General features: G+C 44.8%; 1 protein-coding gene across 38 annotated transcripts in view; it reads right to left on the reverse strand.

The window, feature by feature from the left end:
• Positions 1 to 27,773, reverse strand: part of fryl (FRY like transcription coactivator) — a 114,043-nt gene that overhangs the window by 4,686 nt on the left and 81,584 nt on the right. For 22 of the 38 annotated variants that reach the window (XM_090235949.1, XM_090235944.1, XM_090235940.1 and 19 more), the window contains 14 exons: positions 23,429 to 23,697; positions 23,061 to 23,201; positions 21,039 to 21,239; positions 20,281 to 20,442; positions 20,090 to 20,188; positions 19,792 to 19,968; positions 18,884 to 19,096; positions 15,680 to 15,850; positions 11,623 to 11,972; positions 8,392 to 8,599; positions 7,724 to 7,873; positions 3,099 to 3,197; positions 2,187 to 2,255; positions 247 to 264 (listed from right to left, as the gene is read on the reverse strand). In XM_090235949.1, coding sequence (XP_090092075.1) covers positions 247 to 264; positions 2,187 to 2,255; positions 3,099 to 3,197; positions 7,724 to 7,873; positions 8,392 to 8,599; positions 11,623 to 11,972; positions 15,680 to 15,850; positions 18,884 to 19,096; positions 19,792 to 19,968; positions 20,090 to 20,188; positions 20,281 to 20,442; positions 21,039 to 21,239; positions 23,061 to 23,201; positions 23,429 to 23,697 — 2,327 coding nt within the window. Of the gene's footprint in view, positions 1 to 246; positions 265 to 2,186; positions 2,256 to 3,098; positions 3,198 to 7,723; positions 7,874 to 8,391; positions 8,600 to 11,622; positions 11,973 to 15,215; positions 15,851 to 18,883; positions 19,097 to 19,791; positions 19,969 to 20,089; positions 20,189 to 20,280; positions 20,443 to 21,038; positions 21,240 to 23,060; positions 23,202 to 23,428; positions 23,698 to 27,773 lie in introns of all 38 variants that reach the window. The other 16 variants (XM_090235924.1, XM_090235955.1, XM_090235953.1 and 13 more) reach the window with 12 other exon arrangements.

A 27,773-nucleotide genomic window follows, 5' to 3' on the forward strand; every position in this document is an offset into this window, starting at 1 on the left:
GTTGATAAGATGATTCAGTCAAAGGCGAAGCCAAAAGTAATGCATAAATAACGATGATAAACAGTATGATTTGGGTAGATGGGGACTGTAGCAGCGTTATATGAGAGATGGGTGGAGTCAGAGTGGGAGGGCCCAGGCCGTTTTTGGTTGACGACGGCAGCAGGTACATATGGAGAGGGATGAGATGATAAGCGTGTTGTCTGGACATCATGATTATATTAGAGTCTAGAATAGAGAACCACTTACTGCTAGTTTTTCCATTTGCTAAGCAAGAAGGTGAGCAGGTCACAACAAAAAAAAAAAACAGGAAGAGAGAAAGATCAAAAATTAGTGAGCTTTCACATCGCAACTAACAACCACTCCATCCTAACACCTGTTCTCAGGGAAGGGGGGCTCAGTCCCAACAATGGTTCTTAGAGAACACAGCTCAGCTGGTCAGCGTTTTCAAAGCAGTGTAGAAATACAGAGACAGAAAACAAAGGATGTAGACAGAGTGAGAGAAGGGGGACAGAGAATCTGAAGAGAAGAGAATGGGAAGAAGTGGGAGGGGGTGATGTAGAAGAGAACGGTGAATGAGTATGTGCTCCTCTGCTTGTCACAGTACAACAGAGCTTTAGTCTGGAATAGCTCCTCTTTCACAGCCAAGTATGTCCTCTGACCTGAAAGAAAGGGGGAGAGGGAGGGGAGCAAGCAGAAATCTATAACCTCCAGCAGTGTGGTCAGAATACTAAACAATCTCAGGGGACAGGGGGAGACCACGCAGTTGAGGCACCCGGCTGACCTCAGATCAGCTACAGTGCATTCGGAAAGTATTCAGAAATATTCTAAAATCGATTAAATTGTTTTACCCCCCCCCCCCCCCCCCTCAATCTACAAACAATAACCCATAATGACAAAGCAAAAACTAAGACAATATTTTAGCAAATAAATATGACATTTCCATAAGTATTCAGACCCTTTACACAGTACTTTGTTGCAGCAATTATAGAGTCTTTTTGGGTATGACACTACAAGCTTGGCACACCTGTATTTGGGGATTTTCTCCCATTCTTCTCTGCAGATCCTCTCAAGCTCTGTCAGGTTGGATGGGGAGCGTTGCTGCACAGCTATTTTCAGGTCTCTTCAGAGATGTTTGATCGGGTTCAAGTCCGGGCTCTTGCTGGGCCACTCAAGGACATTCAAAGACTTGTTCTGAAGCCACTCCTGTGTCATCTTCGCTGTGTGCTTTGGGGCGTTGTCCTGTTCGAAGGTGAACCTTTGCCCCAGTCTGAGGTCCTGAGTGCTCTGGAGCACGTTTCCAAGGATCTCTGTACTTTGCTCCATTCATCTTTCCCTCAATCCTGACTAGTCTCCCAGTCCCTGTCACTGAAAAACATCCCCACAGCATGATGCTGCCACCACCATGCTTCACCATAGGTATGGTGCCAGGTTTCCTCCAGACGTGACGCTTGGCATTCAGGCCAAAGATTTCAATCTTGGTTTAATCAGGCCAGAGAATCTGGTTTCTTTAGGTGCTTTTTGGCAAACTCCAAGCGAGCTGTCATGTGCCTTTTACTGACAAGTGTGTGCCTTTCCAAATCATGTCTAATCAATTGAATTTACCACAGGTGGACTCCCATCAAGTTGTAGAAACATCTCAAGGATGATCAATGGAAACAGGATGCACCGGAGCTAAATTTCAAGTCTCATAGCAAAGAGTCTGAATACTTATGTAAATAATGTATTTCTGTTTGATTTAAAAAAATAAAAACATTTCTAAAAACCTGTTTTAGCTTAATCACTTAGGGTTATTGTGTGTAGATTGATGAGGGAACATTTTTTAAATAGATTTTAGAATAAGGCTGTAACGTAACAAAATGTACATCTACTATGATGAGCTGAAGTAATATTGGCTTTAGGACCCGTGGACAGACCAGGGTTCAGTCGCCAAAGGATGTGTAAGAGACTGTCTCCTTTGAGGCTCTAATTATGTCAATGAGCTTGTAGAAAATTAAAACATTTTGTTGAGGATGAGGGGATATAAATCTATTTTCTCAAATAAAATGTTTCAATAGGCACATTCCCATGCTTATCAAGTGTTTGATTGCATTAGAAAAGGCACACATGAAAACAAAAACAGACTTTGTAGTCACATTTTTCTACACATGTAGCAATGCTGTGTTCAGATGTGTGTGGGTTAGTCATACCTGTGCCTGAGTGTTGGGTCGTTGGTTGCAATCTTTGTTGCCAAACGTCTTCCTGCAGTTCTCCAGCCACTGTGGGCATCGGATAAGGGAGGAAGGGAGTGTGTGAATACGTCATGAGATTGATACCAGACTATGCCAGTCTACTTTTCTTTGAACTGTGTGTGTGTGTGTGTGTGTGTGTGTGTGTGTGTGTGTGTGTGTGTGTGTGTGTGTGTGTGTGTGTGTGTGTGTGTGTGTGTGTGTGCGTGTAGGGGTTGGGGGGGTAGATTTAATAAGAGCGCTGTACTTAGCGAATTAAAGAGGGTCTGTTCTAGTGCAGCGGGGCGGAGATCAATCCTCAAGGGACCGCACCAGTCTCATTCAATTAGCACCCCAGCATCCCCAAGCCCTCTCTGCATCCCTCTCTCTCTCGCAATCACATCTGTCCTCTTTACCCTCCCCCCCGCCCGCCGTCCCTCTAGCTGATTTAGGAGCGCAAGGGAATATTTTTAGCCCGTCAGCAGGGGATGTCGCTAGCAATGTGGACGCTAAATCCACTCCTCCCTGTGATACAATGGCTGACCCGACGATGAGACACACAACCCATTTACCTCCTTATGACTCAGTTCATTGTCACTATTGTGTTCTCTCAGCCTCTTCCTCCCTGATCTGGAGGGGAAATGATGTGTAATCTAGAGCCTCATTGAGCCTTCCTCGCTAGGAATGAGAGGCCATTGAAGTACAACCAGTGGTCTGGTGCAGGGATGGTCTGAGTACAGATATGTGGTATGATCATTAGCCATAATTGGATGGAATAAGGATGTGGGATTGTGTGATCTAGGGGTTCAGGAAACAGTTGGTAAGAGTGTACTGTAGCTAGGGATGAGAGTATGTACTGTGTAGCTGTAAATGAGGATGAGATGGAGAGCTCACCTCCTCGGCCGCCTCCCTCTTGCCGTTGTAGGTGTCCAGGTGTTCCTGCAACTCCAGCACACTAAACTTCAGAGTCTCCAGCAGTCCACATGAGACCAACTATGACACAAACAGACCCGACAACACACATTCAATAAATATAGTACCTAACTTCCAAGTTGGACCAAACTTTTTTTATTACAGTAGCTAGGTTTCTATCCAATTGGTGTCAGATTTTCATGCGAATATTCTAAATTCTGCATAAAGAAAATGTGCATTTTCACTCCAGTGGTGCCTCCACCAAACTGATCTGTTGCGTAGAAAAATCAGTCTGATGTAGCGCACACAATGTCATTTTTCACAAGTGTAAGAAGAAGCGGTAGATCTGTTCTATGTGTGTTAATTCTATGCGTTTGTGTCTTTTATTTTCGGTTTTGTACATCAGCTGAAAATACAATATTTTTGGTTATTGAAAATGTATTTCACAGTAGTACAATGATTCTCTCTACACTATACTTGCTCGTTTTGTCACAAACTGAAATTAGGCGAACTATTACAATTTTAGTAACCAGGAAATGGAGCGATTTCTGCATTTGCACCTTTAATTGACCACAAAACCAACTTTTAGCAATGTTCTTCTCAATCTCTGGTTAAATGGAAAAATACAGTCCATAAGCACAGAAGGATCTTAAGGATCTGGAAAGATTCTACATGAAAGAATGGTCCAAGATCCCTTCCAATGTGTTCTCCAATCTTCTAAAGCATTTAAGAAAAAGGTTCAATAGCTAGGTTTCCATCCAATTGCAGACTGATTTTCATGCCAATATAAAAAAGTGCTTAAAGAAAATATGCACATTTACCCACCAGTGTTCTTTCCACCAAACTCGCTTAAGTTTTGATGTACCGAATAAAAGTCTAAAGTTCAATGAGTTTCCATCCATTTTCAACTCTACCGACAGTTTTGTTACAATTCTTTTTGTCAAACAGCAGTCAAGCATTGATCAAGTCATCAGAATAAGACCCTTAATATTTATTGGAAAGGAGCATCAAGCTCATCACTGTGCACTTTCACCACCCTGTGAAGTTCATTATAAGTTATTTCAACTATAGCCTGATAAACTACATGGTTTCTCGAGTCGTAGTGGGAGGACCGCACAGCATATCATCGCGTAATAAATGTACTTCGATATGATGGTTATTATATCAATATTTGCGCATAATGGCGTTCCATCACCATTTCTCACATAATTAATTTGACCCCAAAAAATATCACAATGTCGAAAGAACAAATTCTGTCAGCATTTATAAAATGTTACAGAAACTTAATGTTTCAATCATGTTGTGATTAGGGTTGCAAAGGATCAGAAACTTTCAGGTAAATTTCCAGAATTTTCCCAGAACTTTTCCATGGGAAGTTGAGCCCTAGAATTTGGGCAATTTTGCTTAAATTTATTACAAAAAGTTTGCTTGAATCTTTTTTGTGGGATACGCAATTCTAGGTCTTGTGGCATATTTTGGTTAAACTATCCCCAATTCAATGGAATTGCAACCCTCTGCATGCACAGTGCATTCTTCCATCACATGTACAGCTGATTCTCAAGATCTTGCACACTAATGAGATGTTATTGAGCCCACACAATTACACTGTCTGAGCCAAGGACTACATGCTTTCTGATATGTTTTGATTACAGTACTGGGTGGGGTGAATATATTTTATATGACATATGCTTTTTTGTTAAATAGTAAATAGTAGCCAACAGCAAAGTGTTTAAATCATTTCTAATTTGTTAACAATTTCTGCTACTTAGTTTTTGCTACCATGTGGGTTTTAGCTTGATTGAGCCTGATAACTGAGGAGTGTTAATTCACCTGTTTCCATATGTTTCATTTTAAAACATTTATCTTACAAATTAGTTGTTTAATCTAACTGCTTAACTATTTACCTGTACATGGAATTGTATTAGTTTTTTTTTTACTCATTTTTTTCTCATCTTTATAGGAAAATGCCACAGGCACTATCTGATTTGCAGAGACATTTCACTGCAGCTAATGCAGAACAAAAAGCTGTGTACATTTGCAAATACTGTGTCAAATCGTATGTGAAGAATACAACAAAGACGCAGAATCATCTCGCCAAGTGCATAAAGTTCCCTCAGCGCTCACAACAAGCAGCCTCTGGCAAAAGTCCCTCTACTTCTAGTCGAGGTGAAAATGATGAATCGGACACCTTATCGATAGCAACATCTCATGGTCCTCCTGGAATCAGAAGGTTTTTTTGACTCAATGGAGGAACGTAGTCCAAGAAATGCTGATGCATGTCTTTTTCGAGCGGTGTATGCAACTGGTTCACCTCTGATGCTCACAGGCAATGTGCATTGGAAGAGATTTCAGAATGTTCTTAACCCAGCATACACCCCTCCAACCAGACTTTATCAACTAATTTGCTGGATGCAGAGTTCAAGTGAAGTTCAAGCAAATCATAGAGAAGGCAGACTGTATTGCAATCATCTCTGATGGGTGGTTGAATGTTCGTAGGCAAGGAATAATGAACTACATCTCCACAACAGACACACCGGTCTCCACATTGCAGATGAGCTGAACAACAGAAGGTATTTGCACTGGTGACAGACAATGCTGCAAACATGAAGGCTGCTTGGTCTAAAGTGGAGGAGTCCTACGCTCACATCACACCCATTGGTTGCGCTGCTCATGCATTGAATCTGCTCCTCAAGGACATTGTGGCACTGAAAACAATGGATATACTCTACAAGAGAGCCAAGGAAATGGTTAGGTATGTGAAGGGTCATGAAGTTATAGCAGCAATCTACTTCCCCAAGAAAAGTGAGAAGAATAAGAGCACCACATTGAAGCTGCCCAGCAACACCCGTTGGGGCAATGTTGCCATCATGTTTGACAGTCTCCTGGAGTGGAAGGAGTCTCACCAAGAAATGGCCATATCACAGTCTGCCGATATAGACAGCCCCATCAAGAGGATCTTCCTGGATGATGTATTTTGGGAGAGAGTGGTAAGCAGTCTGAAACCTTTAGCATTAGCCATTGCACGGATTGAGGGAGACAATGCCATCCTGTCTGATGTTCAGAATCTGCTTGCAGATGTAAGAGAAGAAATCCGTACTGCCCTGCCCACAGAGATCAACAAGGCCTATGGTGTCATCACCACCGTGTCTCACCACCTTGGCCTGGATAAGGGCAAGGTTCTTGGCAGTTTGGCGAAGTACACTTCCATGCAAGGGCTTTGGGATGGAGATGCAATATGGCAGTCGTGCCAACATATCTCATCAGCCACCTGGTGGAAGGGACTTTGTGGATCTGAGGCTCTTTCCCCCGTTGCCTCCCTCATCCTCCAAATCACACCAACATCAGCCGCCTCAGAGCGTAATTAGTCCTTGTTTTTGAACACACACACCAAAGCATGCAACAGGCTGATCAATACAAGGGTAGAAAAATTGGTGGCCATCCAGGCAAATTTTGGGCTTTTTGAGCCTGACAACGAGCCATCCTCAACAAGGTTGGAAAGTGACAGTGAAGATGAGACCTCAGAGTCTGATGATCAAGAGGTGGACATTGAGAAGGTCCAGGGAGAAGACATGGAAGCCTAAGAGGAAGACAACCAAAGCTTTAGTTTCTAGACTGTCATTTTACAGAAGTATGTTGAAAATGTTTTTGGGAGATGCGATGGATCATTGGGGATCATCCAATATTCCTCTTCTTTTGTTGTCCAGTGAAATCATCCCAAGTGAAGAGTCAACTCATTTAATTAAAGTTCAATTCATAACTAAATCGTTTTTTAACATTTCTATTGGAAGGATTTAATCATTTGTAATCATGTCTACTTATGATAAGGTAAAAGGTTTATGTTTCTGTCTCCATATGATATGGTAAATATATCCAATGCATAAAACATCTACATTTAAAATGGTATTCATTTAATTAGCATATATTTCCGTTAATTCCCATAGAATGTTTCCACCTCTGAATATTCCCCAAAATGTGCCACCCTAGTTGTGATTATAATTTGTTTTTAACGGTATTACTTAACTGTGGATGGAAACATGGTTAGTGCCGTTCTCCTCGCAAGGGGAAGGTGCTGAAAACAGGGGATCCAATAATATTTACTGCCAACTTTGAGATGTTTTTATTTATTACTTGTTAAACAAAATCTTTCGCTAAGAAATTGTATAAGTATAAATAATATTCAAAAAAAATGTTGAGCATACAATATAACTCAGTAGTCAAATTATTTATTTTATACAGTAGTCAAGACACGAACCATGAGAAGGGGTTAAACATTTAACGTATACTGTACACGTAGATAAACGGCAGAAAAACTGGCAGATTATCATCAATGCCATTTCAACAGCTGTTATTAATAGGTTGTCCACCGCAGGAAATCCTCACTGCTACCATAGTTTATAGAGAGACCCTTATACTGTCCATCATGCAATATGCAACACATGCAATTGCATGCATAACAAGCACGACTAACTATATAACTACTGCTATCGCTAAAAAGCATGCTACAATTAGCTTTGTCATCCTTCCCTTTTGAAACCAGAGAGATGATGCAATATAATCTTTAGATTATTAAGGAAGTTGTAATCTTTGGGTTGGCAGGGAAGACTCACCGTCTCAGCGTCCAGCAGCACCGTGGGGCACTGGGAGCGTGAGGTCATGACCTCTAGGGAGCTGAGGAACTGGTTCCCCATTCGCTGCAGCCTCTCTCCCAGAAAACGCACTGACGAGTGGGTGATGGCGCCAAACTTCCTCTGCATGCTCTATAGACAATAACACAATCAACAGAGCAAACACACACACGGCAAATACACTGAGTGTACAAAACATTAAGAACATTTTCCTAATATTGACTTGCACCCCATTTGCCCTCAATTTGTCAGGGCATGGACTCTAAAAGGTGTTGAAAGCATTCCACGGGGATTCTGGCCCATCTTGACTCCAATGCATTGGGTGGACCATTGTTGATACACACAGGAAACTGTTGAGCCTGAAACCCTGTTCAAAGGCACTTCAATCTTTTGTCTTGCCCATTCACCTTCTGAATGGCACCATGTCGACAATTGTCTCAAGGCTTAAAAATCTTTAACATTTCTCCTCCCCTTCATATACACGGATTGAAGTGGATTTAACAAGTGAAATCAATAAATGATCATAGCTTTCACCTGGTAAGACCATCATAGAAAGATGTTCTTCACGTTTTGTACACTCAGTGTATATACAGTACAAAACATAAACACAGAAAACATACACTAAATATATCCCACTCCTCCTCTCTCACCTTAAATAGTCGGGAGAACACATGGAAGGTGTACACAGCAGAGGACCCATCCGTGTCCGACAACATCTGGTTGACATGGACACGCCAGGCATCCTCCTCGTCGTCATAGGCAACAGGCTGGAAAGCTGCCAGGATGGCAGAGAGGAAGGGCGAGGGGGGAGGAGAGGCCTGGACCTCTGGGAAACCATCCTGATCACCCTCATCTTGACTGAAAGCACACAGGGTCAGTTTCAGTACTACTGACACAAACACACACAGCATTCACCTCATTCTGAATGCACAAGCGCGCACAAAAACACAGACACACACATATCCCCTAGCTCTGACTACAACCAAAACAACATCACTCTCTCTATACATCGCTCTCATCCTCTCACTGCAGATGTTTTTGCTGCAGTGTTGTTTCAGCAGAGATCTACTGCAGAGCCAGATCACAGACACATGGCACTTGACCATCTTAACACACACACACACACACTGATACTCACAGGCCTGTGGGACCAAACAGCCTGATGAAGCAGACAGAGTAGAAGTATCTGATACCTGCGCTGCCGAGCGCTGTGGAGGATACAGTCTTCGTCCTCATCCTCACCTTAACTAGCGCTTCTCTCTCCCTCCCTCTCTCTGCAGCACGGTAACACTGCATCTCACTGCCAGCCTGCCTAGAACACTGCACTACCTACCGTACCATCCCAAACATGACTACAGAGCAGAGCTCTGAGCCCAGAATCTGACACACACATACGCAGCAACACAGAGCAAGGCCCCAACCTCACCGAAGGAAGCTCTAAGTACAGCCTTCTACTGATTTAAGCTTTCTGCCTAGCACGCACATCATGCACGAGCAGAGCCTTTTTGTTTTCTGGGGGAGGATCATTTGGAGCACTGCCATTCCCTCTAGCGATATATCATACTGCCTGGGTTTTGGAGAGAGGGAACATTCACTTAAGCACGTGTGTGTACTGAATGAACAAGCAAGAAGTGTGTGCATGGTTTCTAAATCTCTCGTTGAATAGAGTTGATTTGTAGCTGTACTGTGACCAGTGTCCTCTAACCAGTTTGTCCACCTTGATGAGTGTGTATATAAAAAGGCAAAGAGAAGCCTGAGCTGGCCCACCTTCAGAGAGATGCCCTCAGCTCCCACCCAGCCCAAATGGGAGTCGAGCCAGTGATGAGGTCACCCATTACAGCAGCTCCAACACCAACCGACCGACCGACACACACACACACACACTCCAACACCGACCGACACACAGATACTCCAACATAGCGTCTTTAGCACATACAGTGGGGCAAAAAAGTATTTAGTCAGCCACCAATTGTGCAAGTTCTCCCACTTAAAAATATGAGAGAGGCCTGTAATTTTCATCATAGGTACACTTCAACTATGACAGACAAAATGAGAGAAAAAAAATCCAGAAAAATCACATTGTAGGACTTAAGGAATTTGTTGCAAATTATGGTGGAAAATAAGTATTTGGTCACCTACAAACAAGCAAGATTTCTGGCTCTCACAGACCTGTAACTTCTTTAAGAGGCTCCTCTGTCCTCCACTCGTTACTTGTATTAATGGCACCTGTTTGAACTTGTTATCAGTATAAAAGACACCTGTCCACAACCTCAAACAGTCACACTCCAAACTCCACTATGGCCAAGACCAAAGAGCTGTCAAAGGACACCTGCACCAGGCTTGGAAGACTGAATCTGCAATAGGTAAGCAGCTTGGTTTGAAGAAATCAACTGTGGGAGCAATTATTAGGAAATGGAAGACATACAAGCCCACTGATAATCTCTCTCAATCTGGGGCTCCACGCAAGATCTCACCCTGTGGGGTCAAAATTATCACAAGAACGGTGAATAAAAATCCCAGAACCACACAGGGGGACCTAGTGAATGACCTGCAGAGAGCTGGGACCAACGTAACAAAGCCTACCATCAGTAACACACTACGCCACCAGGGACTCAAATCCTGCAGTGCCAGACGTGTCCCCCTGCTTAAGCCAGTACATGTCCAGGCCCATCTGAAGTTTGCTAGAGAGCATTTGGATGATCCAGAAGAAGATTGGGAGAATGTCATATGGTCAGATGAAACCAAAATATAACTTTTTGGTAAAAACTCAACTCGTCGTGTTTGGAGGACAAAGAATGCTGAGTTGCATCCATACCTATTGTGAAGCATGGGGGTGGAAACATCATGCTTTGGGGCTGTTTTTCTGCAAAGGGACCAGGACGACTGATCCGTGTAAAGGAAAGAATGAATGGGGCCATGTATCGTGAGATTTTGAGTGAAAACCTCCTTCCATCAGCAAGGGCATTGAAGATGAAACGTGGCTGGGTCTTTCAGCATGACAATGATCCCAAACACACCGCCCGGGCAACGAAGGAGCGGCTTCGTAAGAAGCATTTCAAGGTCCTGGAGTGGCCTAGCCAGTCTCCAGATCTCAACCCCATAGAAAGTCTTTGGAGGGAGTTGAAAGTCCGTGTTGCCCAGCAACAGCCCCAAAACATCACTGCTCTAGAGGAGATCTGCATGGAGGAATGTGCCAAAATACCAGCAACAGTGTGTGAAAACCTTGTGAAGACTTACAGAAAACGTTTGACCTCTGTCATTGCCAACAAAGGGTATATAACAAAATATTGAGATACACTTTTGTTATTGACCAAATACTTATTTTCCACCATAATTTGCAAATAAATCCTACAATGTCATTTTCCGGATTTTTCTTCTCATTTTGTCTGTCATAGTTGAAGTGTACCTATGATGAAAATTACAGACCTCTCACCTTTTTAAGTGGGAGAACTTGCAGAATTGGAGGCTGACTAAATACTTTTTTGTCCCACTGTACATACAATATTTGCTGTCACAGTACCCAGATCCACAACACACACAGGTTGGGAGCACCACAAGGTCAGCCTCAGAGCAATTCCCCGGAGCAGGTTAGGGGGTCGTGCCTTGCTTAAGGGCACATCGGAAGTAGGTGGCACCTGAGATATTTACTCCAGTTGTTGGCTCACATGCAAGTATGAACTGAAAACAAGTATGCAAATGTTACCAGAATTTCAATCTAGAGACAGGATCAATTTATACCTGCCAATACGTAATGGCTAATTTATACACCTGAAGACATACAAACTGATATCTGACTAGAGGCCACAACCACTGCACCTTTGGCCACTGGTACAGGTCCTCTGATATTGGAGAGTAAAGATAGTAGAGTAAAGCAGTCTTACCTGGACATATCAGAGAAGTCGGCCTCCTCCTCCTCACAGCGTTCATCCAGCTCCTTCAGCGCCAGCGTCACGTCCTCCTCACACACAGAGCCACAGGGGCTGTCTGGGATGGGGGGCAGCAGGGGCAGGGTCGTAGGGGAGTCCCCATCCTCACAGAGGGACCCCGGCGGGGTGTCTATGGCCGGCAGCCGAGGGGGGGCCGGGTCCAGGTTGTCATGAGGGTCCTGAGAGTCTGTGAGGTCAAACAGCTCAGGGGGGTCCGGGGGCAGTGCTGGGGCACTGCTGCCAAACCCTGTGTCTGTGCTCACACTGCTGCTCAGCTCGTCTGCCGCCGTCATGCTGACCACATCCTGCTCAACACAGCCAGCAGGAGTTGTTCAGGAGCAGATTCAACATATAGTATAGTGGTTCTCAAACCTCTCCTCAGGGACACCCAGGTGTTTCACAATTTTGTTGTAGCCATGAATTAGGTCACCTGATTCACCTCTTCAAGGCCATGCTATATAGTTGACATCAGGTGTGCTAGCTCGGGAATAGATTAAATGAATGTACTCCTCCGAGGAGAGGTTTGAGAACCACTGTACTATAACACTACTCACACAAAATCACTCCATCTCTTGAGACCTTACGGTTGCCACAGCAACAGCCCTTATGGGAATAACTACTTAACCTTTATCTATGCCTGAAGTAGAAACATTACTGGCTTCCACAATATATAACATTAAAGAATACACTATTCTTAACTATAGAAGAGGGAGACTTGGTCAGCATAATTCAAAAGATGGATATTCACCTCACAGTTCATACTCTTAAGTTTGTGTGTCTCTAGAGAAAGGCAAATCAATAAACAGAAGGGCCAATATCAATCTATGGAGCTGGCCTGCCATTAAGAGAGACCCTCAGGGTAATAACACACTGACGTGACCAGACGACAGGCTGAGCGCTAAAAGGCCTTCAAGATAGATGAGATGTGTTGCACTCTGACGCAGTCCAAGCCATTTGGATGGATCAAGCTACTGAATTATGGATCACGATGAATGACTAGAGTAGTTAAGAAAAATACTAAACGAGAAGGTTAAGTTTGTGGGGAAAAAAATGCATCATTATGGTCAATATAAAGGTTTTGACTAGGTTTTGTTAAATTGTAAATTACAGTTGTAAGAAACGTAGCAGCCAGCTGCTAAGCACAGTAGTACTGAACACTGTCAAATGTAACAGTGGAACATAAATCCACATCAGTAACTGCTGTGCTGTGTGACAGGGCAGTTATCTGCATTAGCCCACAGTGTGAGTCATATTACAGGAAACAAGTCAACAATGTTCATGCAAGACACGTCCACAGGGAGAGGAGTGGGGAGGACAGGGGGAGGAGTGGGAAGGACAGGGGGAGGAGTGGGAAGGACAGGGGGAGGACAGGGGAGTAGTGGGGAGTGCAGGAGTGGGGAGTGCAGGGGAAGGAGTGCAGGGGAAGGAGTGCAGGGGAAGGAGTGCAGGGGAAGGAGTGCAGGGGAAGGAGTGCAGGGGAAGGAGTGCAGGGGAAGGAGTGCAGGGGAAGGAGTGCAGGGGAAGGAGTGCAGGGGAAGGAGTGCAGGGGAAGGAGTGCAGGGGAAGGAGTGCAGGGGAAGGAGTGGGGACTACAGGGGAAGGAGTGGGGAGTGCAGGAGTGGGGACTACAGGGGAAGGAGTGGGGAGTGCAGGAGTGGGGAGTGCAGGAGTGGGGAGTGCAGGAGTGGGGAGTGCAGGAGTGGGGAGTGCAGGAGTGGGGACTACAGGGGGAGGAGTGGGGAGTGCAGGAGTGGGAGTGCAGGAGTGGGGAGTGCAGGAGTGGGGAGTGCAGGAGTGGGGAGTGCAGGGGAAGGAGTGGGGACTACAGGGGAAGGAGTGTGGAGTGCAGGGGAAGGAGTGTGGAGTGCAGGGGAAGGAGTGTGGAGTGCAGGGGAAGGAGTGGGGAGTGCAGGGGAAGGAGTGGGGAGTGCAGGAGTGGGGACTACAGGGGAAGGAGTGGGGAGTGCAGGAGTGGGGAGTGCAGGAGTGGGGAGTGCAGGAGTGGGGAGTGCAGGAGTGGGGAGTGCAGGAGTGGGGAGTGCAGGAGTGGGGAGTGCAGGAGTGGGGAGTGCAGGAGTGGGGACTACAGGGGGAGGAGTGGGGACTACAGGGGGAGGAGTGGGGACTACAGGGGGAGGAGTGGGGACTACAGGGGGAGGAGTGGGGACTACAGGGGGAGGAGTGGGGACTACAGGGGGAGGAGTGGGGACTACAGGGGGAGGAGTGGGGAGTGCAGGAGTGGGGATATAGGGGGAGGAGTGGGGAGTGCAGGAGTGGGGAGTGCAGGAGTGGGAACTACAGGGGAAGGAGTGTGGAGTGCAGGGGAAGGAGTGGGGAGTGCAGGGGAAGGAGTGCAGGAGTGGGGATACAGGAGTGGGGATACAGGAGTGGGGATACAGGAGTGGGGATACAGGAGTGGGGATACAGGAGTGGGGACTACAGGGGTAGGAGTGGGGACTACAGGGGTAGGAGTGGGGACTACAGGGGGAGGAGTGGGGACTACAGGGGGAGGAGTGGGGACTACAGGGGGAGGAGTGGGGACTACAGGGGGAGGAGTGGGGACTACAGGGGGAGGAGTGGGGAGTACAGGGGAGGAGTGGGGAGTGCAGGGGAGGAGTGGGGAGTACAGGGGAGGAGTGGGGAGTACAGGGGAGGAGTGGGGAGTGCAGGGGAGGAGTGGGGAGTGCAGAGGGAGGAGTGGGGAGTGCAGAGGGAGGAGTGGGGAGTGCAGAGGGAGGAGTGGGGAGTGCAGAGGGAGGAGTGGGGAGTGCAGAGGGAGGAGTGGGGAGTGCAGAGGGAGGAGTGGGGAGTGCAGAGGGAGGAGTGGGGATACAGGGGGATCTAGAACATCTAATTGAAAGGACTTGTCTTTCCTCTATTTAAGAGTCTCATGCATTAAGGAGAGTGTGGTAGGCTGCCAGTACGTCTCGGTGGCTATATTACAGAACACTTTTAGGAGTGGGTGGACGTCTGGGCCGTCGTGGAGGGATGAGTAATAGTATTAATGGTTTTATCCGGGGCTCATTACACTAAGACCTGGGCCTGTGATGGGGAGATGTCCTTGGGCTGATATTGAGATGATAGGTGTAAGGAGGGACAGGAATGAGCTCATACGGAAGCTCCATTCACATTACTGGGGAAAATACGGGGTGTTATTTCTCACAGAGCAGCCCCCATTGAACATTCCCCATCTCAGTTTCGTTCACACAATCACCAGGAGTAGGTCCTGTGTCACTGTGTATGAGACAATCAATTCAAAAATGGGGTCTCCGGGGACAAACATGAGCAGCATAAACTATCAATACAAAACCTAGACAGAACTATACATTGTGTGAAAGACTTGTTGAGCAAGAGTGCATCCTCACCATGGTTACACAGGTTAGTAGTGGTAGATAATGGTGGTGGATAATAATTGAAGCTGTTAGTGACTGCATGTTAGTATGGTTTACCTGGTTATATGTGCTCACTGGTTTAATCTAATGCATGTCTGTCTCTGTGTTGCTTCACAATGCTCTCTAATGGAGCGGACTTAACTAGCTCATACTCACACATGGGTCTGCCACGCAGAGTAGGAGGCTGGTGTCCAGTGCTCAGTAATTTAACAGTGAGTTCAGTTGAGTGTTCAGGTTCCAAATTGAGAGGTGACGTTTCACCTGGCCCGAGGTGAGCATTGACAATCTCTCCCCCAATCACACATTTAAGCACAACAAACCAGCCAATCAGAGGAGCAAACGCTAGCCCACCACAGCGCCCACACACCCAGAGCAGCACAACAAGTGGAGAGAAAGAGATGGAGACGGAGGGAGATGTGAACAGAGAGAGAGAGCCCCCTACTGCACACCAGCTACAGCTCACTCCCTACAGGCAGAGAGAGAGAGGAGGCCACCGCCATCTCTGTGTGAAACATGCGCGAGACAGAGAGCGCAGCAGAGGTAAAAAGAGGTATAAAGAGGAGAATAAGGAGCTAGAAAGAGCCGGAGCACCACAATTTCGTTGTCCCGATTGGTCACACCTCAGGCAGCTGGATGGAGTCAGAGCAGGCCATCTCCAGTGCAGGGCTGTTCAGGTGGGGCAGCAGGGCCGTGGTCTCCTCTGACAGGGCACTGCTGGACGACTCCTGGGACTGCTGCAGAGAGTCCACATGATTGGACGTGGCATCATCCATAGCAGAGTCACAGTTGATCTGGAGTGAGGCGAGGGAGAGAATAAAACACATGGTTCAAATTCTCCATTTAGAACTACAGAATCAGTCAGGACTGGACCAAGCTTTCATCAAGGCAAAGGCTGGCTACTTTGAAGAACCTCAAATATATTTTGATTTGTTTAACACTTTTTTGGTTACATGATTCCATATGTGTTATTTAATAGTTTTGATGTCTTCACTATTATTCTACAATGTAGAAAATAATAAAAATAAAGAAAAACCCTGGAATGAGTAGGTGTGTCCAAACCTTTGACTGATACCGTAGATAGTGAGTACAAAATGAAACCCCCTAATGAAATCTCTCATTATCTGGTCCTCTGCATCTCCAGGATATCTGCTGTTTAGAATAACACGTTCTAAAAACATGCTATATTCCAGACACTATTACAATATCTCTGTTATTTGATCATTCTGTCTGCAAATGATATGCTGCATGCTCATAGTAGCATCGTTTAACAGTTAATACAGACATGTCTCTGACGTTAAACATGTTCAAGTCTTTGGGTCACTAGAGGCATTCTCACTCGCACAGAGCACAGCAGAGAGCATAAGCAGCTCTAGAATAACAGCTTGGGAAGACTGGCTGACTAGCCATTTAGAGCAAAGAGGAGCTTGAGAAAGGCAGCCAGAGGTTTGGGTTATTGGGATCATGCTCACAAAGGAACATGCTGTTAATTTGATGCCAGTTGGAACTCGACTAAATCCGTTTCACTGACATGGTCACGCTATGGACTCCTTTCAGTTTCATTTTTATGTAGCTAATCTCCCAGTTATAGTGTAGGTGAATGAGTTGTCTGACCTAAACATATCAGTTATAGTGTAGGTGAATGAGTTGTCTGACCTAAACATATCAGTTATAGTGTAGGTGAATGAGTTGTCTGACCTAAACATATCAGTTATAGTGTAGGTGAATGAGTTGTCTGACCTAAACATATCAGTTATAGTGTAGGTGAATGAGTTGTCTGACCTAAACATATCAGTTATAGTGTAGGTGAATGAGTTGTCTGACCTAAACATATCAGTTATAGTGTAGGTGAATGAGTTGTCTGACCTAAACATATCAGTTATAGTGTAGGTGTATGAGTTGTCTGACCTAAACATATCAGTTATAGTGTAGGTGAATGAGTTGTCTGACCTAAACATATCAGTTATAGTGTATGTGAATGAGTTGTCTGACCTAAACATATCAGTTATAGTGTAGGTGAATGAGTTGTCTGACCTAAACATATCAGTTATAGTGTAGGTGAATGAGTTGTCTGACCTAAACATTTCAGTTATAGTGTATGAGTTGTCTGACCTAAACATATCAGCTATAGTGTATGTCAATGAGTTGTCTGACCTAAACATATCAGTTATAGTGTAGGTGAATGAGTTGTCTGACCTAAACATATCAGTTATAGTGTATGAGTTGTCTGACCTAAACATATCAGTTATAGTGTAGGTGAATGAGTTGTCTGACCTAAACATATCAGTTATAGTGTATGTGAATGAGTTGTCTGACCTAAACATATCAGTTATAGTGTATGAGTTGTCTGACCTAAACATATCAGTTATAGTGTAGGTGAATGAGTTGTCTGACCTAAACATATCAGTTATAGTGTATGTCAATGAGTTGTCTGACCTAAACATATCAGTTATAGTGTATGTCAATGAGTTGTCTGACCTAAACATATCAGTTATAGTGTAGGTGAATGAGTTGTCTGACCTAAACATATCAGTTATAGTGTATGTGAATGAGTTGTCTGACCTAAACATTTCAGTTATAGTGTATGAGTTGTCTGACCTAAACATATCAGTTATAGTGTAGGTGAATGAGTTGTCTGACCTAAACATATCAGTTATAGTGTAGGTGAATGAGTTGTCTGACCTAAACATATCAGTTATAGTGTAGGTGAATGAGTTGTCTGACCTAAACATATCAGTTATAGTGTAGGTGAATGAGTTGTCTGACCTAAACATATCAGTTATAGTGTAGGTGAATGAGTTGTCTGACCTAAACATATCAGTTATAGTGTAGGTGAATGAGTTGTCTGACCTAAACATATCAGTTATAGTGTATGTGAATGAGTTGTCTGACCTAAACATTTCAGTTATAGTGTATGAGTTGTCTGACTGACCTAAACATATCAGTTATAGTGTAGGTGAATGAGTTGTCTGACCTAAACATATCAGTTATAGTGTAGGTGAATGAGTTGTCTGACCTAAACATATCAGTTATAGTGTAGGTGAATGAGTTGTCTGACCTAAACATATCAGTTATAGTGTATGTCAATGAGTTGTCTGACCTAAACATATCAGTTATAGTGTATGTCAATGAGTTGTCTGACCTAAACATATCAGTTATAGTGTAGGTGAATGAGTTGTCTGACCTAAACATATCAGTTATAGTGTAGGTGAATGAGTTGTCTGACCTAAACATATCAGTTATAGTGTAGGTGAATGAGTTGTCTGACCTAAACATATCAGTTATAGTGTAGGTGTATGAGTTGTCTGACCTAAACATATCAGTTATAGTGTAGGTGAATGAGTTGTCTGACCTAAACATATCAGTTATAGTGTATGAGTTGTCTGACCTAAACATATCAGTTATAGTGTAGGTGAATGAGTTGTCTGACCTAAACATATCAGTTATAGTGTATGTCAATGAGTTGTCTGACCTAAACATATCAGAAACCTGAACTGGACTGATTTTCAGTAGTATAGTTTTGGTCTGTACTTTACTTACCTAAAAAACAAACGTATGGGGGAAGGGGTATGTGGGTAAGGAATCAAATGAGGGTAGCAGGTCTAGGATTGGGGGTGAAGGGGGGCAGGAAATGAAATAGTGACCGGTAACAGTGGAAGCAAGTGTCTAGCCCCTGCCCATACCAGGCACAGTAGTAGATCTGCAGTAGCGCTGCTCAGTGAGCGGGCGGACACGGACACACACACACACACACAATGCCAGCGGGCTGTGTGAGGAGCATGGGGCGGGCGGGGGACAGGGCCACCCTTGTGTTGGGTGAAACTTACTAGGCCAGAGCGGGTGAGAATCTGGCTAGCGCTCAGTACCTCCTCCTCAGACGACTCGTCCGTGTCCTCCTGGTTGGTGAGGTTGAGGCTGGGAGTGCTCCCGGTGTACTGGCACTCCTGCAGGGACGGCGTGTCCCCATCTCCCTCCCCCTTGTCCATGCTGTCCAGGGAGCGCCGGCGCACACCCCAGTTGAAGTTGTCCATGCTCTCCCCCTGTAGGACACCCAAAGAAACAGCAGTCAGATACCAGTAGAACTAACTGAAGTTTGAGATAGTGTGGATGAATCACAACAGCACAAGACCAAACACAAGAAAACAACAATGTATGCCACTAACACATGACATCTAAAGAGCTGTGTCTGCAGTAATGGGAAGTGGAGGAGATGACACCTATTCTTTCAGGCTGTTTGACCTAATCACTTCATGTACAAACTATATTGATCATGAACCCAAAAAAGTATTTGTGGCATGCTTCATTGGCTGTCTGTTTCTAGACTGACAAAACAGGTGCTTCTACAGGGTGACAAAAATCACATGACTGACAGAGGGACACCAGGGCACTTAGGATGGCAGCTTTAAAAAGCTCTTTCTGGCCCAAACGTACCTGGAACTCCTTGTGGCGGGAAAAGAGGAAAGGTAACAAGTGGGTTAGAAAGACTAGTAGGGACAGTTACAGGACAACATGGAAGAAGTCATACCAAGACCAGTACAAACACACAGATGTTAAGACACAAGCTCAGACGTACTTCAGCACACACACACACAATGAAACCATTTATTGTCACCAATCAACAACATGATATGAAATGGTGTAATAGCAGACTATTGTAAATTATCCTCTACAAGACATTAAAACGTGTGTGTGTATACAGATGGCTGCTCCTACTGTACAGTGAATCACCCCTCACCTCAGCATCCTCGAGCTCCACGTCCAGGAAATCAAAGTCCTTGAAGACTCCAAACTGCTGCTCACTTCCTGCATCTTCTCCCAGCAGGTCCTCCTCCCTCACCACCTCCTCCACCGTGGGGATCAGACTGGTCTGCTGGTCACCTGAGTCCAGGTCCTCGTTGGACGAGAACACCACCTAAAACACACACAGAGAAAGATATAACAGTTATGATAAATAGGTTTAATAAACACATGGAGGGATGGCTGGGATATATTCTGTTGAAGTAGATCACTAATCACTAGTCATGCTCGCTCACAGTTTGACATGCCAGGTGTCTTACGGAAGGATTCTTGGGAATACCAGACTCGGGACCACACAGAGAAAGAACGTTCATGAGCTTCTCTCTGGTTCTCCTCTGAAATAAGACAACACAATTAAATATTAACAAACAAAAAGACATGTAAACATGTCAAACCTCACTGTAACATATCCATTGGCTGTAAGTACCTGAGAGAGTTGGGGCCTCTTCCAGCTGACAGGCACCAGGCCGTTGGAGTTGGATCCAGAAGAGGTGGAGGAAGTGCTCCGAGTCACAGCAATGACCTGCGGCTTCCCATTCCGCCCTGCAGCTGTGCGCTGGTCCCCGTACTTATGCCCTATGATGGGCGTCTGGTGGTTCAAGGTTACACCAGTTAATCTAGATTGTACAGATGTGATAATTTTGTTTAACATAGTAGGGCTAAAGGTAAAAGGTGACTGAAAGAAAAATGGAAAGAGTGAAAAACAGAAAGAATCGGAAAAGGACGAAAAGCTGACAAGAGGACAGAGGTCGGGACAGAGGTCGGGACAGAGGTCGGGACAGAGGTCGGGACAGAGGTCGGGACAGAGGTCGGGACAGAGGTCGGGACAGAGGTCGGGACAGAGGTCGGGACAGAGGTCGGGACAGAGGTCGGGACAGAGGTCGGGACAGAGGTCGGGACAGAGGTCGGGACAGAGGTCGGGACAGAGGTCGGGACAGAGGTCGGGACAGAGGTCGGGACAGAGGTCGGGACAGAGGTCGGGACAGAGGTCGGGACAGAGGTCGGGACAGAGGTCGGGACAGAGCTTTTAAAAATTGTATATAACATGTATTTTACCATGTAGGTTTAGTTGAAATAAAAACATTTTACAAGGGAGACCTGGCCAAACTAGCAGCACATACAGTTTCATACAACATAAAACAAAGCACTACAGTTTATAAACACATTGAGCAGACAAGACTTCACCTCTGAGATGTCAAAGTGGAAGTCCAGCGTCTTGCCAGGCAACTCCTTAGAAGAGTTGTTGAAGATGCGAGTGAAGGCGATCTCTGGGGATCCAGAGGACTCGGTGCTGTAGGAGCGCTGCACCTCGTCTGGCACCACCAGGCTGGCCGACCGAGACACCACCAGCTTCAGGATGTTCTGGGCCTCTTTCCAGTACGGGCTCTGGGGAACACACAGGATCCAAACACAGAGGTGACGTTGGTTAAATTGTCAATAAGACAGGATTTCATGTTTTTAGAAAGGGGTAAAAGCACACCTCCGTTCTAGGGAAGGTTAAATCTAATTTTATTGGTCACATAGGCATATTTAGCAGATGTGATTGCAGGTGTAGTGAAATGCTTGTGTTTCTAGCTCTAACAGTGCAGTAATATCTAACAATTCACAACAATACATGCACATCTAAAAGTAAAAGAATGGAATTAAGAAATATATAAATATTAGGATGAGCAATGTCAGAGTGGCATTGACTAAAATACAGAAGAGAATACAGTATATACATATGAGATGAGTAAAGCAGTATGTAAACATGATTTAAAACATTAAAGTGACTAGTGTTCCATTATTAAAGTGACTAGTGTTCCATTATTAAAGTGACTAGTGTTCCATTATTAAAGTGACTAGTGTTCCATTATTAAAGTGACTAGTGTTCCATTATTAAAGTGACTAGTGTTCCATTATTAAAGTGACTAGTGTTCCATTATTAAAGTGACTAGTGTTCCATTATTAAAGTGACTAGTGTTCCATTATTAAAGTGACTAGTGTTCCATTATTAAAGTGACTAGTGTTCCATTATTAAAGTGACTAGTGTTCCATTATTAAAGTGACTAGTGTTCCATTATTAAAGTGGCCAGTGATTCCAAGTCTAAGTACAGTGCCTTGCGAAAGTATTCGGCCCCCTTGAACTTTGCGACCTTTTGCCACATTTCAGGCTTCAAACATAAAGATATAAAACTGTATTTTTTTGTGAAGAATCAACAACAAGTGGGACACAATCATGAAGTGGAACAACATTTATTGGATATTTCAAACATTTTTAACAAATCAAAAACTGAAAAATTGGGCGTGCAAAATTATTGGTGGTTGATGTCCTTGATGATATTTTTGGCCTTCCTGTGACATCGGGTGCTGTAGGTGTCCTGGAGGGCAGGTAGTTTGCCCCCGGGCAGAACGCACCACCCTCTGGAGAGCCCTGCGGTTTTGGGCAGTGCAGTTGCCGCACCAGGCGGTGATACAGCCCAACAGGATGCTCTCAATTGTGCATCTGTAAAAGTTTGAGGGTTTTAGGTGATCAGCCAAATTTCACGCTGTTGCGCCTTCTTCACCACACTGTCTGTGTGGGTGGACCATTTCAGATCATCAGTGATGTGTATGCCGAGGAACTTGAAGCTTTCCACATTCTCCACTGCGGTCCCGTCGATGTGGATAGGGGTGTGCTCCCTCTGCTGTTTCCTGAAGTCCACGATCAACTCCTTTGTTTTGTTGATGTTGAGTGAGAGGTCATTTCCTTGCATCACTCTCCCAGGGCCCTCACCACTTCCCTGCAGGCTGTCTTGTTGTTGTTAGTGATCTGGCCTACGACTGTTGTGTTGTTTGCATACTTGATGATTGAGTTGGAGGCATGCGTGGCCACGCAGTCATGGGTGAACAGGGCATACAGGAGGGGGCTGAGCATGCACCCTTGTGGAGGCTCTATGTTGAGGATCAGCAAAGTGGAGGTGTTGTTTCCTACCTTAAGAAATGTATTGTCTTTCACCTTAAACTATCTGATTCTGTCATTCTGGGTTTCTCCCTCACACATTCACACCAAAGGCTCCATCTGATGAAATGAATGAGCCACGTGACACCCATACTGTGTCAGACAGCTTTATTTCTGTAACGGCCAATTCCCATTTATTATTTTCTCTCTCAATCCTCTTCGCGATGAGAGGCCTTAAGAGCGTCAGAGTGCTGAGCTGAATTGTAAAAAGAGAAACCAGGTCTCACCTGGACATATTTGCTGATGATCTTCATGATCTCCAGGTTGAACTGTTTAACGGGCGCAGCAGACAGGTCAATGTGACTCAGCAGGCTGTAGATGATCTGTAGCAGGGACTGCTGCATGCTGGGTAGGCCCTTCTCCAGCAACTGAGGATGAGAGGGGAATGTTTAGGAATAGGCTCTCAACTGCCATCATGGGTTGGATGTTGGACATATGCTTATCAGCTGATCAGTAATTAACACTGCTGACCTGTCATAATAACAAAAACAAGCTACTGTAAATTAACCAGAGGCCGTGGACTGACTATGCAAATAAGTTGGCAGCTTTGATTCTCCTCATTACTTCTATGAAGGCTGATGTTGCGAGTGCTTACCTCAGCCAGGTATGTGACCAGATTGAAGGTGATCTCAGCAAAGGCGTCGTGTAGGTAACGACACACCACGTTGATCCAGTTGGTGCAGTCTCTGGAGTAGCTGTGTGTGCTGTACAGGCTCATCATGTGGGCCAGGTTAGACAGGGTGGCTGACTTCTCCTCGGCACACACCTTGGCTATCTTATCCGCTGTCTCCTTGCAGAACGGAGTGGGGCTGTCAAAGTGCTGGATGAGGTGAGGCAGCAGGCACAGGATGTTTAGAGGAAAACCTACAAGGAGACGGCAACAGACGACATCAGGATCAAGTGAATCTCGATCTCCTGAGCTAACACAGGTAGAGAAACAGGTCTAGACCCATAAGCAAGCCCCAGCAAGTCCTAGGGGGGATTAGCGGCATTTACCAAGCATGAAGCCAGGAACTTGTGCTAGATTTATTTATTTTGATTTATTTCACCAGGTAGGCAAGTTGAGAACAAGTTCTCATTTACAACTGCGACCTGGCCAAGATAAAGCAAAGCAGTTTGACACATACAACAACACAGAGTTACACATGGAGTAAAACAAACATACAGTCAATAATACAGTAGAAAAATAAGTCTATATACAATGTGAGCAAATGAGGTGAGATGAGGTAAAGGGAAAAAAAGGCAATGGTGGCGAAGTAAATACAATATAGCAAGTAAAACACTGGAATGGTTGATTTGCAGTGGAAGAATGTTCAAAGTAGAGAGAAATAATGGGGTGCAGAGGAGCAAAATAAATAAATAAATAAATACAGTAGGGAAAGAGGTAGTTGTTTGGGCTAAATTATAGATGGGCTATGTACAGGTGCAGTAATCTGTGAGCTGCTCTGACAGCTGGTGCCTAAAGCTAGTGAGGGAAAAGAGATTTTTGTAGTTCGTTCCAGTCATTGGCAGCAGAGAACTGGAAGGAGAGGCGGCCAAAGGAAGAATTGGTTTTGGGAGTGACCAGATATACCTGCTGGAGCGCGTGCTACATGTGAGTGCTGCTATGGTGACCAGTGAGCTGAGATAAGGGGGGACTTTACCTAGCAGGGTCTTGTAGATGACCTGGAGCCAGTGGGTTTGGCGACGAGTATGAAGCGAGGGCCAGCCAACGAGAGCATACAGGTCGCAGTGGTGGGTAGTATATGGGGCTTTGGTGACAAAACGGATGGCACTGTGATAGACTGCATCCAATTTATTGAGTTGAGTGTTGGAGGCTATTTTGTAAATGACATCGCCGAAGTCAAGGATTGGTAGGATGGTCAGTTTTACAAGGGTATGTTTGGCAGCAACAAAGGATGCTTTGTTGTGAAATAGGAAGCCAATTCTAGATTTAACTTTGGAATGGAGATGTTTGATGTGAGTCTGGAAGGAGAGTTTACAGTCTAACCAGACACTTAGGTATTTGTAGTTGTCCACATATTCTAAGTCAGAGCCGTCCAGAGTAGTGATGTTGGACAGGCGGGCAGGTGCAGGCAGCGATCAGTTGAAGAGCATGCATTTAGTTTTACTTGTATTCAAGAGCAATTGGAGGCCACGGAAGGAGAGTTGTATGGCATTGAAGCTCGCCTGGAGGGTTGTTAACACAGTGTCCAAAGAAGTGCCAGAAGTATACAGAATGGTGTCGTCTGCGTAAAGGTGGATCAGAGATTCACCAGCAGCGACATCATTGATGTATACAGAGAAGAGAGTCGGCCCAAGAATTGAACCCTGTGGCACCCCATAGAGACTGCCAGAGGACCGGACAACAGACCCTCCGATTTGACACACTGAACTCTATCAGAGAAGTAGTTGGTGAACCAGGCGAGGCAATCATTTGAGAAACCAAGGCTGTCGAGTCTGCAGATGAGGATGTGGTGATTGACAGAGTCGAAAGCCTTGGCCAGGTCAATGAATACGGCTGCACAGTATTGTTTCTTATCGATGGCGGTTAAGATATAATTTAGGACCTTTAGCGAGGCTGAGGTGCACCCATGACCAGCTCTGAAACCAGATTGCATAGAGGAGAAGGTATGGTGGGATTCGAAATGGTTGGTAATCTGTTTGTTGACTTGGCTTTCGAAGACCTTAGAAAGGCAGGGTAGGATAGATATAGGTCTGTAGCAGTTTGGGTCAAGAGTGTCCCCCCCTTTAAAGAGGGGGATGACCGCAGCTGCTTTCCAATCTTTGGGAATCTCAGACGACACAAAAGAGAGGTTGAACAGGCTAGTAATAGGGGTGGCAAAAATTTTGGCAGATCATTTTAGAAAGGGTCCAGATTGTCTAGCCCCGGCTGATTTGTCGGTGTCCAGGCAGCTCTTTCAGAACATCAGCTGACTGGATTTGGGAGAAGGAGAAATGGGGAAGGCTTGGGCGAGTTCCTGTTGGGGGTGCAGTGCTGTTGACCGGGGTAGGGGTAGCCAGGTGGAAAGCATGGCCAGCCGTAGAAAGATGCTTATTGAAATTCTCAATTATAGTGGATTTATCAGTGGTGACAGTGTTTCCTATCTTCAGTGCAGCGGGGAGGAGGTGCTCTTATTCTCCATGGACTTTACAGTGTCCCAGAACTTTTTGGAGTTTGTGTTGCAGGAAGAAAATTTCTGCTTGAAAAAGCTAGTCTTTGCTTTTCTAATATATATATATATGTATATGTATATATACATATACATATACATATACATATACATATACATACACACACACAGTGCCTTGGAAAGTCACACAGTGCCTTGCGAAAGTATTCGGCCCCCTTGAACTTTGCGACCTTTTGCCACATTTCAGGCTTCAAGCATAAAGATATAAAACTGTATTTTTTTGTGAAGAATCAACAACAAGTGGGACACAATCATGAAGTGGAACGACATTTATTGGATATTTCAAACTTTTTTAACAAATCAAAAACTGAAAAATTGGGCGTGCAAAATTATACAGCCCCCTAGAGTTAATACTTTGTAGCGCCATCTTTTGCTGCGATTACAGCTGTAAGTCGCTTGGGGTATGTCTCTATCAGTTTTGCACATCGAGAGACTGACATTTTTTCCCATTCCTCCTTGCAAAACAGCTCGAGCTCAGTGAGGTTGGATGGAGAGCATTTGTGAACAGCAGTTTTCAGTTCTTTCCACAGATTCTCGATTGGATTCAGGTCTGGACTTTGACTTGGCCATTCTAACACCTGGATATGTTTATTTTTTAACCATTCCATTGTAGATTTTGCTTTATGTTTTGGATCATTGTCTTGTTGGAAGACAAGTCTCCGTCCCAGTCTCAGGTCTTTTGCAGACTCCATCAGGTTTTCTTCCAGAATGGTCCTGTATTTGGCTCCATCCATCTTCCCATCAATTTGAACCATCTTCCCTGTCCCTGCTGAAGAAAAGCAGGCCCAAACCATGATGCTGCCACCACCATGTTTGACAGTGGGGATGGTGTGTTCAGCTGTGTTGCTTTTACGCCAAACATAACGTTTTGCATTGTTGCCAAAAAGTTCAATTTTGGTTTCATCTGACCAGAGCACCTTCTTCCACATGTTTGGTGTGTCTCCCAGGTGGCTTGTGGCAAACTTTAAACGACACTTTTTATGGATATCTTTAAGAAATGGCTTTCTTGCCACTCTTCCATAAAGGCCAGATTTGTGCAATATACGACTGATTGTTGTCCTATGGACAGAGTCTTTCACCTCAGCTGTAGATCTCTGCAGTTCATCCAGAGTGATCATGGGCCTCTTGGCTGCATCTCTGATCAGTCTTCTCCTTGTATGAGCTGAAAGTTTAGAGGGACGGCCAGGTCTTGGTAGATTTGCAGTGGTCTGATACTCCTACCATTTCAATATTATCGCTTGCACAGTGCTCCTTGGGATGTTTAAAGCTTGGGAAATCTTTTTGTATCCAAATACGGCTTTAAACTTCTTCACAACAGTATCTCGGACCTGCCTGGTGTGTTCCTTGTTCTTCATGATGCTCTCTGCGCTTTTAACGGACCTCTGAGACTATCACAGTGCAGGTGCATTTATACGGAGACTTGATTACACACAGGTGGATTGTATTTATCATCATTAGTCATTTAGGTCAACATTGGATCATTCAGAGAGCCTCACTGAACTTCTGGAGAGAGTTTGCTGCACTGAATGTAAAGGGGCTGAATAATTTTGCACGCCCAATTTTTCAGTTTTTGATTTGTTAAAAAAGTTTGAAATATCCAATAAATGTCGTTCCACTTCATGATTGTGTCCCACTTGTTGTTGATTCTTCACAAAAAAATACAGTTTTATATCTTTATGTTTGAAGCCTGAAATGTGGCAAAAGGTCGCAAAGTTCAAGGGGGCCGAATACTTTCGCAAGGCACTGTACATACATACATGGGACACG

The sequence above is a fragment of the Oncorhynchus mykiss genome, chromosome 5, assembly GCF_057628025.1.
Source record: "Oncorhynchus mykiss isolate SJ-2025 chromosome 5, ASM5762802v1, whole genome shotgun sequence".
Lineage (NCBI taxonomy): Eukaryota > Metazoa > Chordata > Actinopteri > Salmoniformes > Salmonidae > Oncorhynchus > Oncorhynchus mykiss.